The sequence below is a fragment of the Lissotriton helveticus genome, chromosome 10 (genome assembly GCF_964261635.1).
Source record: "Lissotriton helveticus chromosome 10, aLisHel1.1, whole genome shotgun sequence".
Lineage (NCBI taxonomy): Eukaryota > Metazoa > Chordata > Amphibia > Caudata > Salamandridae > Lissotriton > Lissotriton helveticus.
In genome coordinates this window covers 796,347,652-796,361,845 of record NC_136071.1, presented here as the reverse complement: position 1 = coordinate 796,361,845, position 14,194 = coordinate 796,347,652, and the positions used below count along the sequence as shown (strand labels likewise).

Below are 14,194 nucleotides of genomic sequence, written 5' to 3'. Positions count from 1 at the left end.
GCTTTCACTCAAACGTTTGAGTACCACAATTTCCTGAAACTACTGCCAATCCGGTGGTAGGGTTTCCCTGAATTAGCTTTTCTATTCCATAATCTCTGCAATGCTTTCTGACTACTAGCAACTCCCCCATTGAGTTGTTATACAAGTTCTAAAGCCAGCTGAACAAAAACCCTATTTTAATTAGGTTATCAAGTTCTGTTGAATCATTCTTTACAGTGAAAAACTGTAAAATATATACTCATAATATGATGTTGGCTGATTAGTGCAGTTAAAGGTACTAAGAAATACACCGTGTTGGTATTAGAGTAAATGTACAGGTACAAACTAATTCACAAATACTTTTTGTAAATTTTTTTGTTGTGATCATAGTAATATTCACCAGGGACATCAAGAAGTACAAAGAAGCTTTATTTCAATAGCACAGCACCAGCGCCTGTTCTCTCCGCCAGCGAAGCCTCACTGACTCGAGAACCGGCGGCGCTCACATTAGAACGTTCAGCATCAGGGACATTCCACTGTGGCGCGGGGGTGCGACCACAGTGAAGTCATAACATACCCCCCTTTCCTCTACACGCAGGTAGGGAATTGAACGGTAAACAATGAAAGTACAGAATTAGTGGGAGAAGGGGACAGGGAAATAAGGAACATTTCAGCCAACAAGGAAATCATTCAAATGTGGGGGAAGTCTCCTGATCCGTAAGGGTCTCTGATGGGCTTGAGTCCGATGAAGGTTCTGTAATGCATCATTTGAGTTGGTTGCCCTTTGATCAGTGCCCAAATTATCCCCACCGGGGCCTGGTGCCCTCGTCTCCGTACCCGTGCGGGCACCGTCAAGCAATTGGCGATCCTGAGCTAGCATATACCCTGAGCATGTGTCTTTGGTGATGGCATTTCTATTAAAGGTTTCAGAAGAGTGGTCTCTAGAGCTGTACTTTGCCACTCTGCGCAAGTTCCATTTATCTCCATTCTCCAATACCACATAGGAGGGATGCGCTTCTTTCACCTTGAATGGTCCTTGAAACTTACACATACCTCTGATCCAACGTCCAGACCGGACTTTGACACAATCACCAACCAAAATGTTAGATGAGTTTTTCCCCATACCTTGAACCTTCCTGGAACCATGTGCGGGAATTCTCACATCACACTCAGAGCCATTCTTTCCTTCCACCAACTCTCGGATCCATGGAGGCACCAGTTTTGAGGTGGGTTTTCTGCCCCGCATGGCTACAAAGGGAACCGCACCGGTTGTGGTATTTTCTGTCGTGCGATAAGCCCACACCAACTCGTCAAGGGTTTTTTCGATGTCAAGATTATTACTGAGTGCCAGACTTATGGCGCCCTTGATCATTCGATTGGCTCTCTCTACAATCCCGTTGGATTGTGGGTTGTACAAAGTGGTGAACACATGTTTCATTCCAAGGCAGTGTAACATTAAGAACCCCTGCACTTCCCTTGAAAATTCAACTTTATGCTTAGTCTCTCGTGGAAACGATCACAGACTGAAGGTGACCAGTTCCTTCTCCAATACTGGTAGTGTAACGTTTTGAGTTCCATACACGAAAATGCTCTTCGCAGTAAACTGTATTTTGCAGAGTGTCTCTCACAGAGGCATTAATTGCTCCCCACGTTCTCCTCGTGGCGCACTTTTCCACACACAATTGCACACTGGAACGCCCCTTGGCTGACTGGGTTGCCGCACTCACTTCGAGCCTCTGTACAACTTCCTTTCACTCATCGATAATAACCAGCTGGCAGTCTTCTCTTCAGCTGTCATCCGGCATATCCCTCAGCGCCGCTCGAGCATCTGACTGACTCAGTAATCAACCTCTAGTCAGCTGGCATTCTGCCCATCAGCTGTCACGCAGCTTTTCTCTTCAGCGCCGCTCCTGCCTTTCAGAAACACTCCGAATGGATTCTTTCATTCGCTCAGTGCTTATCACAGTATTTCTCAGCTGTCATTCAGCGTCTCTCCTCTGCGCCGATCACTTTCTCTCCAAAATGGAATGCGCGCTTCCTCCTGACACATCGACAAGCAGAATCACTCTTTCTTACTTGTAGACAGTATGATGTGTCGAAGATTTTCACCACAGCGCTTCCTTGGCATGCGCGAACTTCTCATTCACTTCGCTTTTCCTTTTTATTGATTCCCTCGCTGTGCGCTGTGCTCTCCGCTGTCGGAAGACCGTCCTCGTCGCCAATTTATGTTGTGATCATAGTAATATTCACCAGGGACATCAAGAAGTACAAAGAAGCTTTATTTCAATAGCACAGCACCAGCGCGCCTGTTCTCTCCGCCAGCGAAGCCTCACTGACTCGAGAACCGGCGGCGCTCATATTAGAACGTTCAGCATCAGGGACATTCCACTGTGGCGCGGGGGTGCGACCACAGTGAAGTCATAACATTTTTCTCCCTGCTTTAACAATCATCAGCAAAGACAATAGGTCTGCCTTTAATATGCTGGCTCCGGCACTCTCACAGGCACACCGAGCACTCTGCATTCACATGCGTAGTGTTCTACCTCTGATGTACTGGGAACAACAGGGAAAACCAAGATATAAAGTTAACCTGCTGTGGTCTCTTGGAAGATTGACAGCGAGGATCCGGAACAACATTCTAGAACCCATCAAGACCACCCAACACTACTCCAATTTAGGAAAGAGTTGAAGGTGTACTTCTTTAAGGACCACCACAACACACTGTAGTAATAGCACACTTCTTCTGCCAGAACGTAGTGCTTCTATCATTTGTTGACTTGTTGCTTGCCTTTGACCCCGTACAGCTCTTTACTGCCTTTTGACTAGGTTTGTGCTATAGAAATACCATATATACACATCTTCTCATGTACCAAGAATACATGAGAAGATGTACAAAGCATGTGAGAGGGCATATATGGATGATGCCCTGAGTTGAGATACTACAACAAATGCCAGTAGGTGGGTCTGGTACCATGCAAACTGTCTTAAAACAATATCATTTAATTTACTGATAACCTTCAAAGACGTCCGCTGGGATTTAACAGAAACACACTGGGGTAAATTAAATAACAGAAGTAGCAGCTGCATTTTGCACAATTCAAAGATGATACAAGAGGTATTGACGTAAGCCAAGAAGAGCATTTTATAATCTAAACAGATTGACATAGATGCCTTGATCACCAAATTTCTCCCTTGAACTCGGAGGCAAGGAACAATTTTACTCAAGCCCTTCAAAAGGGAGCCACGTGCACCAGCGCTCTTATTGACATGTGGGCAGAAGATAAGACCTGAGTTGAGAGTAACACCAACATTTCTGGTCATAGTAGCAGGGCAGGGAGTGGGCCAGAGCCAGTGACTATGGAACAGAGGCCCATATGTAAGGATGACTCCATGGAAAAAAAGCTCTATTTTATCACCATTCAAAAGGTTACTAATCATCAAACTTAAGACTGAAACAAGACAAATAGACAGAAGTCATGCAGGCAGAAGGCAATCGGAAGAATTATGTCAGCAACAGGCCTCAAAGGTGTCAAGACGATGAGCCGTATAGAAAAGGACTAAGAGCTGGTCAAGGGCAGTCGTTCAAGCCAGAAGTTTAGTATAGCTTTTGACCCTCAGTCCATGGCTATGATGACGGCAAAAAGGCACCGACAACTGTCATAGGAGCTGACATCATTCATCAGCCTTAACTGTATTGTGCCAGTCATCAAGAATTTGGAGACAAAGGCAAACACGCTTTCAGTCAACTCCAGACTAGTTTGTTACCAATGCGAATGATCAAAGTGTGAGCATGGAAGTAATAGAAGACGCGTAGACAGCTCCTAACGTGGACATCAATCCCTGACCAAGTCAATGAGATGACCAGTGAAACAGCATGGGAAATGGGCCAACGCAACCTGCGAAAGGGGTCCTAAAACCACTAAAGACCACCCTTTACTGCCTCATGCAGACGATGTGCGTGACCCCTGGCACAAAAATACCTATCTCGGACACTTGAATTGTTTATTTTGCTTCTGTTTGCCCGATTGACAAAGGATGTAATAATTGCAGTGGCAGCGCTGTTTATTGTTCAGGAAGGGATGTGGGGAGCCTCGGTTTTGTTAATCAAACACATGCGCCATATGCCCAATAAAAGGAAACACTGAACTGAGGCATGTGGTCACGACCAAACAGACCTTATCTCTCCATTGCGCAACCGCTGCCAAAGTCAATATGTAAATGGCCTGCTCATAACAATACAATGAGTCAGTGTGGGTTATATTGCCAATCATGCCTTCGTGCAAGTGCTTTGTTGACAAAACCTCGATTGGGGCAATTTAGTGTTAGTGATTGAAAAGGCATGACTGGCTCGTTGCGTCATTTAGGGCACGAGTCCCCTTGCAAGTTGTGCAAAGAATGTGCCACCTTCAGACTATATTGATGACAATATACGGAGTTTTGCTCTCCTTACAATTGTTGTCAGGTTTCATGACAGAGTTATTAGTGAGTACAGCGCAGATAGGGTGTCTCAACTGCACACAGCTCTCTCCTGCTCTCAACTCAAACAAGTGTCTGCGAAGCAAGGAGATGCTTATTTTTATTTGAATGATATGCTGATATTGTATACCTTTATGGTTGTAAAAAACCAAATAAATTTGTATTGACTGACAAGGAGTTCCCATTTAAAACTATAGGGGTAAATTATTAAAATGCAGTTTGGGAATACTGTGTTTTTAATAATTGACCTGATGACTTTGAAGAACTATAAAAACATATACAGAATAGAAACGTTTTTGGTAGGAAAACCCATTCACCCCCCCCCCCCAACCCGGCTTTCTTTCCGGTCGGTATTGTCCATGCGTCAGAGTTAAGATATTGCAAATCCGGTCCCCCACCAACCACATACCTTTTCTGAAGAGTTGTTCATTTGCATTGAACGAAAATATGTTCTAGTCTCTCTTGCAGGGCTTGGTCTGTTAAAGTTTTAACCCGTAGGACTGGATTCTGTCAACGTTGTGATCGAGCTCCAGTGAGTTGCAGCCACCATGGCTCCCAGTCAGACCAGGATAGAGTCAGGGCGTTGCCATGGTAACTGGTTGTCCAGCCTCCTCCAGCAGCAGCAGGAAATGTCAGGCCGTGTCAGGCGGAGGAACGTAACTTCCACTAGTTCAGCAGGTTCAGTGGCGCCGGGTGCAGAGGGACCTCTCCAATCCGAGATTGCCGTATTTTATACTTCATACAGCAGCCAGGGGGCCAAATCCTTTCCTTGCACTAGGGCCCCTGCGAGGAATGGGGATTTGGGGGGGTGGCCGACCAACGGGAGGCTCGCCCCCCCGGGAAGTTTGGGGCACCAGGGGAGGGGGGGGAGGGGGAAGTTTGGCACTCGGGGATCGCCGTAGCGGCGCTTTTGGGCTGGTTGGGCGGTTTGGGCTCCTTTTGGGCTGCTCCTGGACGGGGGGCTATATAGCCGGCCATTTTGTGTCACCGCGCACGTTTGTGGTGCGGTGACACAGCAGCCAGGTCGCAGTAAGATTTTGTCGCGAGTTGGGGCCCAGCGGTTTTGTGTGGCGGCGGTGCGCGGTTTTCAGAGCCGTTGTGTCACGCGGGGGCGTGTGAGGCGCTCAGGCGGTGTGAGGAGTGGTGACCTGTGTCAGCGGTAGGGGGCGTGCGGACTGGTGATGGCGGCGACGGACCCGCGTGTCGTGGAGGCGCTGCGGCTCTTGGAAGAAGCGGGCCGCATGGACTTGATGCGGCCCGACTTGAAGGTGAGGCCGCCGCGGCGCGCTGCCATCGGCGCCGCGGCAGCTGTGGCGGCGTGCGACCCGCCGAGGTCGCGGGTTGTTCAGCGGGGGGGGGGGGCGGGGGGGCGGATGGGGGCGGCCGGGCGGCGCACAAGGCTCCGGCAAAGGCTACTGCGAAGTCGAAGGGGGGGGGCGCGGAAGGCCCGGCAGGCGGGGCGGAAGAGGCCGCTTGTTTTTGTGACCGGAGGGGAGGGGGGGGTGGGGGGAGGACGCGAGGAGGTGGGGGATGTGTTAGAGGCACGGCCGGGTGGCCTGGGGGGTGTGGGGGAGGGGGGTGGGGCTCGGATAGTTGTGGCTGGGGAGGGCGGGAGCTCTGGAGGGGGGGGGCGGGGGGGTGTAAGTGCGGCGGGGCCTGCGGGGGGGGAGGACACAAGTGGCAGTGGGGAGCGCGGGGAGCTGGTGGGGGTGGGGCTGGGGGGGGCGGTTTCGCCGCTGCTCATTGAGGAGACGGATGTGGAGGAGGAGGGGGTGGGGGGTGGGGGGGGGGGGAAGACACGGAGCTGGACTGGGGTGGGTCATCGGCGGAGGAGGGGGGGGTGGGGGCGAGGGGGCGGTCGTCGCCGGGGCAGGGGGGCCGGGGGGGAGAGGGGCCGGGAGGGGGCGAGGGGCCGGGGTAGAGGGAGGGGTGAGTCGGAGGCGATGGGGGGCGTGAGGGGAGGCGGCGGCTCGACCGGCGAGGGGGGTGGGTCGGGGTGGGCGGTCGGGAGGGGCGGGTTTGAGGAGGGGGCCGGGAGCAGGGCTGGGGGCCCGGGCGGGCGGGTGGCGAGTTTTGGGTGGGGTGCGGGGGGCAGTGGCGTGGCCTGGGGGGAGGCAGGGGGAGTGGGGCGTGGAAGGGGGGTGGGGCCGAGTTGGGGTTTCAGGGGGTGGGGCGGGCCGGGGGGTTGGGCAGGGGAAGGGGGTTGGGAGCTAGGAGGAGGGAGTGTCCCGGCGCGGCGCGGAGGCCATTCGGCGGGATGGGGGAGGGGTGCGGCGATGGGGTGGGGGTTTGGCGGAGGGGGCAGCGCGTGGGGGGGCGACGGGGGTGGTTTTTACCCTGGCATGCTGGACTCCACCTTTTTTTCCTTGGCAGGAGCTGTTGGTAAGGCGCTCGGGGGAGCAGCATGCGGCTCCCACCCACCGAGTGGATGGGCCGGCTCTGTTTGGTGCGGACGGCCGAGCTCCAGCGAGGGACCTGGCTCAGGGACTTGGCGAATGGAGGCGAGACGCGTCTCCGCCGGCCCCTCCCCGATGGGTCTCTACGGCCGCCGGGGTTGGGGGAGTAAGGATGGACACGACTATTTCTGAGTTGCCTGCGAGTGTGGTGCATAGGAGGGGGAGTGTGGACTTGATGGATTTAATGCGGGTGTGTCGTGAGCGGGCGGGGTTGAGCCGGGTGGAACTCCAGTTGGGGGGCCAAGGTGGTGTGATACCGGCGGATGGTGAGTCTGAGGAGGAGGGAGAGATTCGGGAAGATGGGGGGGCTGGTAATGGTGTTGGAAGTGTATTTCAGGTGCCGGCACGGCAGGAAGCTCCCAGAGTGACGGCCCCCTCGGCTCCACTGGTTAGGCGGCGGGATCCAGCAAGGACGCCGACCTTGACGCCAGGTAAGACAGGTGACGGCGCGGGGAGCGCTAAGAGGCGTTGTGTGCAGGTGTCCGTGGGGTCTGGGGGCGATGGGGAGGATGGGTGGCGGCTGGTGCGGGGACGGTATGTACAGGACGCGGGAGTCGGTACCGAAGGCGCGGGGTCGGGCGGGGCTGCGCCGGGCGAAGGAAGCGGGGTTGAGGCGGCGGGCGACAAGGCGTCGGGCGGAAAGGAGGCGGCGGGGGGAAGTAAGGAGAGTTGTGCGATCCCGGTGCGGAAGCTGCCGTACATGGGGTTGACCAAGCCGCTGGGGGCACACCTTTCCGCGGCTACGAAGGAGAAGATTTGGAAAGGGGAGTACATCGATATTTTGAAGCTGCTGCATAGGGAGTTGACATCGAAGGAAGGGTCAAAAGAGGAGGAGCAGGAGTTGGCTAGGCGCCCAAAGGTGCCCCTGACGCTGGACAATTGGTCTGCGGCGTTCCTCATTTACGCGAGCGTGTATTGCGAGAAATTCCCGGACAGGTGCGTCGCGCTCTTTAAATACATGGATGTGGTCCGGAGGGCGCAGGTGACATACGGCGGGTATGCTTGGTCGCACTACGACGAGGAGTTTCGGGCACGCATGGCGGGGGACCCCGAGGCCCAGTGGGGGGAACTGGATTCTGATTTATACCAGCAGACGATGGGAGGGGCCAAGTTTGGCCGCACCATCTACACGGCCAGCGGTTTGCCGCTGGCGTCCCCCCCCTTTGCGGCGCGCCCCACCCGTGGGGGGGTGGGTCAGGGCGCCTCCGGCAGCCAGACCGCGGTCGGGGCCTGCTGGGATTTCAATAGGGGTGCCTGCGGGCGGGCGGCGGGCCGTTTCCGGCATGAGTGCTCTTCGTGCGGACGGAACCATCCGGCGCTGCGGTGTTGGGGCACCGGGGGCCCCCCAGGCCAGCTGCCTCCGCAGGGTGGTGGATTTGCCAGAGGGGGTTCAGGCGGGGGGAGGGGTGGGGGTAGAGGGGGGGGAGCAGGGGCTCTGGGAAAAGGCTCGTACGCCGGTTAGGATCGAGCGGATGGAGCCCTGGTTGGCGGCGTATCCGCGGGCGGAGGATGCTGCAGTGCTGCGCCGGGGTTTTCGGGAGGGTTTTCGGTTGGGGTACGAAGGTCCCCGGATTGCTCGCTGGGCGGAAAATCTGAAATCAGTGAACGCGCACAAGGGCATAGTAAGAGAGAAACTGTTCAAGGAGGTCAGGGAAGGGCGGATGGCGGGCCCCTTCACGGCGCCGCCGCTGCCAGGTTTGATCGTTTCCCCCATCGGGGTGGTGCCTAAGAAGGAGGAAGGGCAGTTCCGACTGATACAGCACTTGTCCTGGCCGGAGGGGGAGTCGGTCAATGCGTACATTTCGGCGGATTTGGCGTCTGTGACGTATTCGTCGGTGGACGTGGCGCGACGTCTGGTTGCGGCGGCGGGGCAGGGTGCGCTGTTGGCAAAATGCGACATCAAGTCGGCTTTCCGACTCCTTCCGGTACACCCGGCGGATTACCAGTTGCTAGGGATCCAGTTTCAAGGTCACTACTTTGTGGATAAGGCGCTGCCGATGGGGTGTTCCATTTCATGCGCACTGTTTGAGCGGTTCAGCTCCTTCATTCAGTGGGTTTTTTCCAGGCGCACAGGCTCGGAGTCAGTGACGCACTATCTGGATGATTTCTTCCTGGTGGGGCGGCCCGGTGCGGCGGATTGTCAGCGGCTGCTGGATGGTTTGGCCGGGTTGATGGGGGACTTTGGGGTTCCCCTGGCGCCAGAGAAGACGTGCGGTCCCAGTACGGTGTTGTCCTTTCTCGGTATCGAGCTCGACTCGGTCGCCATGGAAGCACGCCTGCCAGAAGACAAACGGGTGGCGATGTTGGGTCTGGTGGATGACATGTTGGCGAGGCGGAAGGTGACGGTGCGGGACGTACAGGTGTTGTTGGGACATTTGAATTTTGCGTGCCGCGTGGTGCGGGCCGGACGGACGTTTTGCCGGCGTCTGGTGCTGGCGTTGTCGGGTTTGCCATTGCCACATCACCATGTGCGCCTCTCGGCAGGGATGAAGGAGGACCTGCGCATGTGGCGGGCTTTCTTGGAGCGTTTCAATGGGGTGCCGATGGCGCCGGCGGAGGACTGGGAGTGGGAGGTCACCATGTACTCGGATGCGGCGGGCGGCGGTGGTTTCGGCCTGTACTGGGAGGGAAAATGGTGTGCGGAGCAGTGGCCGGACCACTGGCAGGCGGGGGGGAGGAGCATTGCGTTCCTGGAGTTGTTCCCCTTGGTGGTGGCAGTCACGGTGTGGGCAGGGGCGTTGGCACACAAGAGGGTGCTTTTTCGAGTGGACAACATGGCCGTCGTGCAGGTGGTGAACAGGCAGTCGGCTCGGGATCCACAGGTACTGAAACTGATGCGGGTGTTTGTCTTGCGGTGCTTGGAAAATGACATACTGTTTCAGGCGCGCCACGTTCCCGGTGTGGACAATGACATTGCTGATGCCTTGTCTCGTTCACAGTGGGAGAGGTTCCATGGGCTAGCCACGGCGGCGGAGGAAGTCAGGACGCCGGTGCCGGAAGAACTGTGGTCGGTAGGCGAGGCCGGGTCTTTCAGTTGGTGAAGACGTCGGTGGCTGTGTCGACGTGGAAGGCTTACGAGCTAGCGTGGGAGGAATTCCTGCAGTCAGGTGCGGTGCGGCGTGGGGACAGGTGGCAGCGCGAGGAACAGGTGGTAAGATTCATGCTGGCGCTTATGGACAGGGGCTTGTCGCGGGTGTCAATTGCGGGAAAGTTGTCGGCGGTGGCTTTCATGGGGAAGATGTGGTGGGGTTACCCTCCATCGGCGGGGGAGTTGGGAACCAGGCTGCTGGAGGGGTGGGCGAGGGAGAGTGGGGCGACGGTGCGGCTGCGCCGTCCCATTACGGCGGTTTTGCTGGCAGGAGTGATTGGCGCGCTACCAGAGGTGTGCAGGGATTTGGGCGAGACGGTGCGTTTCTCTACATTGATGTCATGGCTTTTCTTTGGGGCGTTTCGAGTGTCGGAGCTGCTGGGCGCGAGGGGGCGGCGGGGGGTGTTGTGGGGAGAGGTGGAGGTGCGGGCCCAGGAAGTGGCAGTGTGTCTGAGGCGCTCGAAGACGGACCAGCGGGGGGTTGGTACCTGGGTGGTGCTGGGGCCGGGCGACAAGGAGGGGGTGTGCCCGGCGGTTTGGGGCAGGAGGTTGATGGCTGAAAGTGGTGTGTCGGAGGGGGAGGTTTTTGGGCGGGGTGGGGGGGGTGGAGTGACGGCGTCTCAAGCATTGTGGGTCTTGCGGCGGGCACTGCGGGTCTTGGGGGAGGATCCCCTGGCGTTCGGGACGCATTCTTTTCGGATTGGGGCGGCGACGGAGGCGGCACGGAGGGGTTGGGGTAAGGAAGAGATACAGAGGCTGGGTCGGTGGAAATCGGACGCTTACAGGACGTATGTGAGGTTGAGGGAGGCGGATGGTGCGGTGTCGCAATGATTCCCGATTCTCATATATGTGTCTTTGCAGGTGCTGTGGCGGGGCCGGATGTGGCTGTCCTGAATTTGTTTATTGTGGGACATTCGTTCGTCAAGCGGGCTGAACGAGCGGAGTGGGACAGGCATCAGGCTCTCAATTTGGGATTGGATCCGGGGTTGTATAGATGTCATTGGAGGGGGAAAGGGGGTAGGCGTTGGCATGAGTTAGTGCCGTTGTTAAACACGTTGGTGAAAGGGGGGGTGTGCCCGGATGTGGTGGTAATTCACCTGGGCGAGAACGACTTGGTGCAGTGCAAGGGTTTGGCGCTACTCAAGCAGATGAGACAGGACCTGCAGGAAATCAGGAGGCAATGGGCGGGCTGCCATGTCATATGGTCGGAGTTTATTCCCAGGCGGGTGTGGAGGGGAGCTGAGCGCCCAGGGGCCATAGACAGGGCTCGTAGGAAGATCAATCGTGAGATGCGCGCTTTCTGCGCCAGGGAGGGGGTGGGGAGGATGGAGCACCCGGAGTTGCGCTATGGTGCAAACTATTTCTTCTTGGAGGATGGGGTCCACCTGTCCAGGTACGGCATGGAGCTGTATATAGTGCAGTTAAAGGAGGCTTTAGATGGGGCCCTGGGGGTGGTCAGGTATCCCAGGAGACAGGAGTCCTAAGGGGGGGGTCGAAAGTCGTAAGCGACTTTCGAGTGGCGCTGTCCTAAGGAAATAGGGTGGTTGGCTGGAGGCCTGGGACTGCATGGTAGCGGGGGTTTGGGGTCATGGAGGTCATTAGGGGCATCTAGTAGAGGGGCAGGTTGATGAGCGTATGTTGTTGTATTACTGTTGCAATGTTCGGGCTTACATTTAGGGGTGGGGGTGGGGGGCTGTTAGGCAGTTGTTAATTAGTGAGCAGTAGTTTTGTGCGGCACAGGCCAAGGGGGATGTGTTATACGTGCACCTGATTCCAATAAAAGCGGCCTTTTTCACACACTTCTGGTGTCAGTGTCTTTGCTTCCCCCCCCCCTCACCTACTGGTGTGCCCCAAACCGCGGTTAGGGCTGCTTTAGCAAACCACTGCAAATGAGAAGCCTGCACTGCAACCGAGCAAAAGGGGAAATGGAAACAAAAATGCACGAGTGAAACACGAGGTCATATGAATGAAAGGCGGCCCGCTAAACAAAATGAATAAAATACGAATTGCAACCGCACAAAACGATTATATATTGTGGCAGGAATCGAGATGGGCGCTTCGAGTCCAGCGGTTTTCATCTCAAACTAGAGTGTGATGACTTGCACTCGGGGGTGTCACTTATAAGAGAGGGCTGGACTAGTCTACATCTGGAAATCCCCTTGCAGACACAACACGCTGCTCCACTGGTACGTCTACTGCGCTACAGATTCTTGGGAAAAAATAAGTTTTCTGTTTAATGGCCACACCCTTGCTGCTCCCACCCGTTCCTTTCAAATCAGACCCAAGATGTGCTAAGAAAGGGGAAAAAAACAATAAAAAAACGCACTCCAGCCTTTTTTTCTCCCAGTGATATGAAATAAAGTAGGGGGCGCTGGACAGCCTACCTGTACAGTGCGGATCGGCTACATCCCAAGGCGGAGAGAGCCGGGTTCGATGCAGGGCGAGCGCCTCCCCGCCTCCTCCAGCTGGTTGAAGCTATAAGAATCGTCTGCCGGGGAGCCCCAGGGAACCTCCTGCAACTCGTACCGGGGGCTCCTCAGAGTGCACCCTGCAGGATGCAATATGGTCTGTGACTCGCAGCTCCTCCTGGAGACGGGTCACATCTCTCGGAAAAGCCCTCCTAGCGCCGGCAAAAGTAGACAGCACCGGCTGCTGGCTCCCACAGCTGCCCTGCCGTGACGTCAGCGGGGTACCAGCCAGAATCGGCTCTGCCCTTCCTCCGAACAGCTCCGATCTGCCCTGCTGTCTGCAGGCAGCTTCTGGGGTGCGGGGTCTCCTCGCAAACCTTTCTGTGAACGCTTCACAGATCCTGCTTAGAGCTTCCAGGGCTTCACGCTCCTCCCCAATCACTTTCCTCTCTCGTCTAGTCAGCAGTGCAGTAGCTCAGCCTCCGCCGGGATGTCCCCTGTCTGCCAGTAAAGGGCACGCCCACCACAGGACGGCCGAGCCAGCTCACAGACGTCAATGCATTTCGCAAACTCATTTTCTGCTCGGGGTCAAACCTCTTCCCCGAATTAATAAACCCAAGGAAATTTTTCCATATCCGCATCAGAGAAGTTGACACATAGGCACTTCCGAGCTGGCGCGCTCGCTTTTCCACGAGCCAAAAGATGACACGGAAAGAAATTTAACTTGCTTGTGCTTTTCCCGAGATGCTAACATGTAATTACTGTACAAGTGGCATGTTCAGACTTGTCTGCAGACTGATAATGATTGATATAAATGGCTACCATAGAAGATGGGCTCTCTACGAATGGCATGCATAACCCACCAGTTCTCCTCACCACCAGCCCCTTACCATGCAGCGAAACGGAAAACGTCTGGTGGTTTCAGATCCCTGTGCAGCCCAGAAATACCAACATTAGACCCTTCAACTTCCAAAATGGAATTTACAATGGCACAGTCCTGCACTTGGAGTGCAGTTATTTATTTATTTATAACGTTTTATATAGCGCGAACTTGATCCTGAAGGATATCAGAGCGCTTTACAATTTGGGGCAATTAAATAACTTCCCATCCTATTCCCCTATAAACCCACATCCCACTATGGTACTAAAGATGCAAAATACAGTTAGAATTTGGAACTCTCTCCCTCCAGTTCTTTGACCTCGGAATGTGAAATATTTGCATAATCTGCATGTTTGTAAATTAGCGAAATGCAAATCCATAACTTTGTGGTACATTATAGCATTCCTTTGTTATTTTAGTGTTCTCTTGCTTGTATAGTTATCATTATTAGGGCTCGGGCCTACGTCATACTGCGTAGCAGTGTGGGCGGAGCCCAAGAGTCCTGTAGCTAGCGTCTCTGAAAAGCTACCTAAAAATTCCTGGCTGCTCGTGATTTCTCGTTATTCTTTTTGGCAGCTGCATGGCAATTGGGCCTCGCATGCGTGTGTTTTTGCAAGAGAGCACGCAATAGGCCTTAGGCGTTAGAGTAGCTCCGCCTAGTGCATTTTCCGTGCGGACACGCGCAGCAGAAGGGCATATTTCTTCAATTACCAGCTGTCAGTGCCCGCGGTAATTGAAGACAGATGCCGGGCGCGCGTGCACCATTCTTTGCTGTGTGCTCTCGTGGCCAGGCCCCCTCGCAGCGCAGACGTGCCTCTACGAACCGTCCCTCTCTTCGCCGTGCATTTTTCAGATGCCTCCGGCTACTCTCTGCTCTTCGGTCCGCAGGCGGGTTTATGGATTTGGG

At 55.1% G+C, this 14,194-nt stretch overlaps 2 protein-coding genes across 3 annotated transcripts in view; one reads left to right on the top strand and one right to left on the bottom strand.

The window, feature by feature from the left end:
* The window catches only part of MAP3K8 (mitogen-activated protein kinase kinase kinase 8), a 68,508-nt gene extending 55,674 nt beyond the window's left edge, over positions 1-12,834 (bottom strand). Inside the window, exon 1 of the mRNA XM_078663388.1 lies at positions 12,384-12,834. The gene's annotated coding sequence lies outside the window, so the exon portion shown is untranslated. The remainder of the gene's footprint in view (positions 1-12,383) is intronic.
* Positions 6,915-11,706, top strand: LOC144785487 (uncharacterized). Of its 2 annotated transcripts, none has more exons than XR_013601922.1 (2): positions 6,915-7,342; positions 9,851-10,136. XR_013601922.1 is itself a non-coding variant. In XM_078664360.1 (2 exons), exons 1-2 carry the CDS (start codon positions 7,024-7,026, stop codon positions 11,481-11,483), a joined length of 942 nt encoding a protein of 313 aa, XP_078520486.1. In that variant the 5' UTR covers positions 6,915-7,023; the 3' UTR covers positions 11,484-11,706. The 2 variants fall into 2 exon arrangements, 1 of the variants encoding a protein (XP_078520486.1); XM_078664360.1 differs by lacking the exon at positions 9,851-10,136 and adding an exon at positions 10,861-11,706.
* Positions 12,835-14,194: the final 1,360 nt, after the last annotated feature.

Excerpts from the sequence above, each read along its gene's own strand:
- LOC144785487 (XM_078664360.1), top strand. The coding sequence starts at position 7,024 with ATGGACACGACTATTTCTGAGTTGCCTGCGAGTGTGGTGCATAGGAGG. Across the intron at positions 7,343-10,860 it reads GACGCCGACCTTGACGCCAG|GTGCTGTGGCGGGGCCGGAT; the intron begins GTAAGACAGGTG and ends GTGTCTTTGCAG.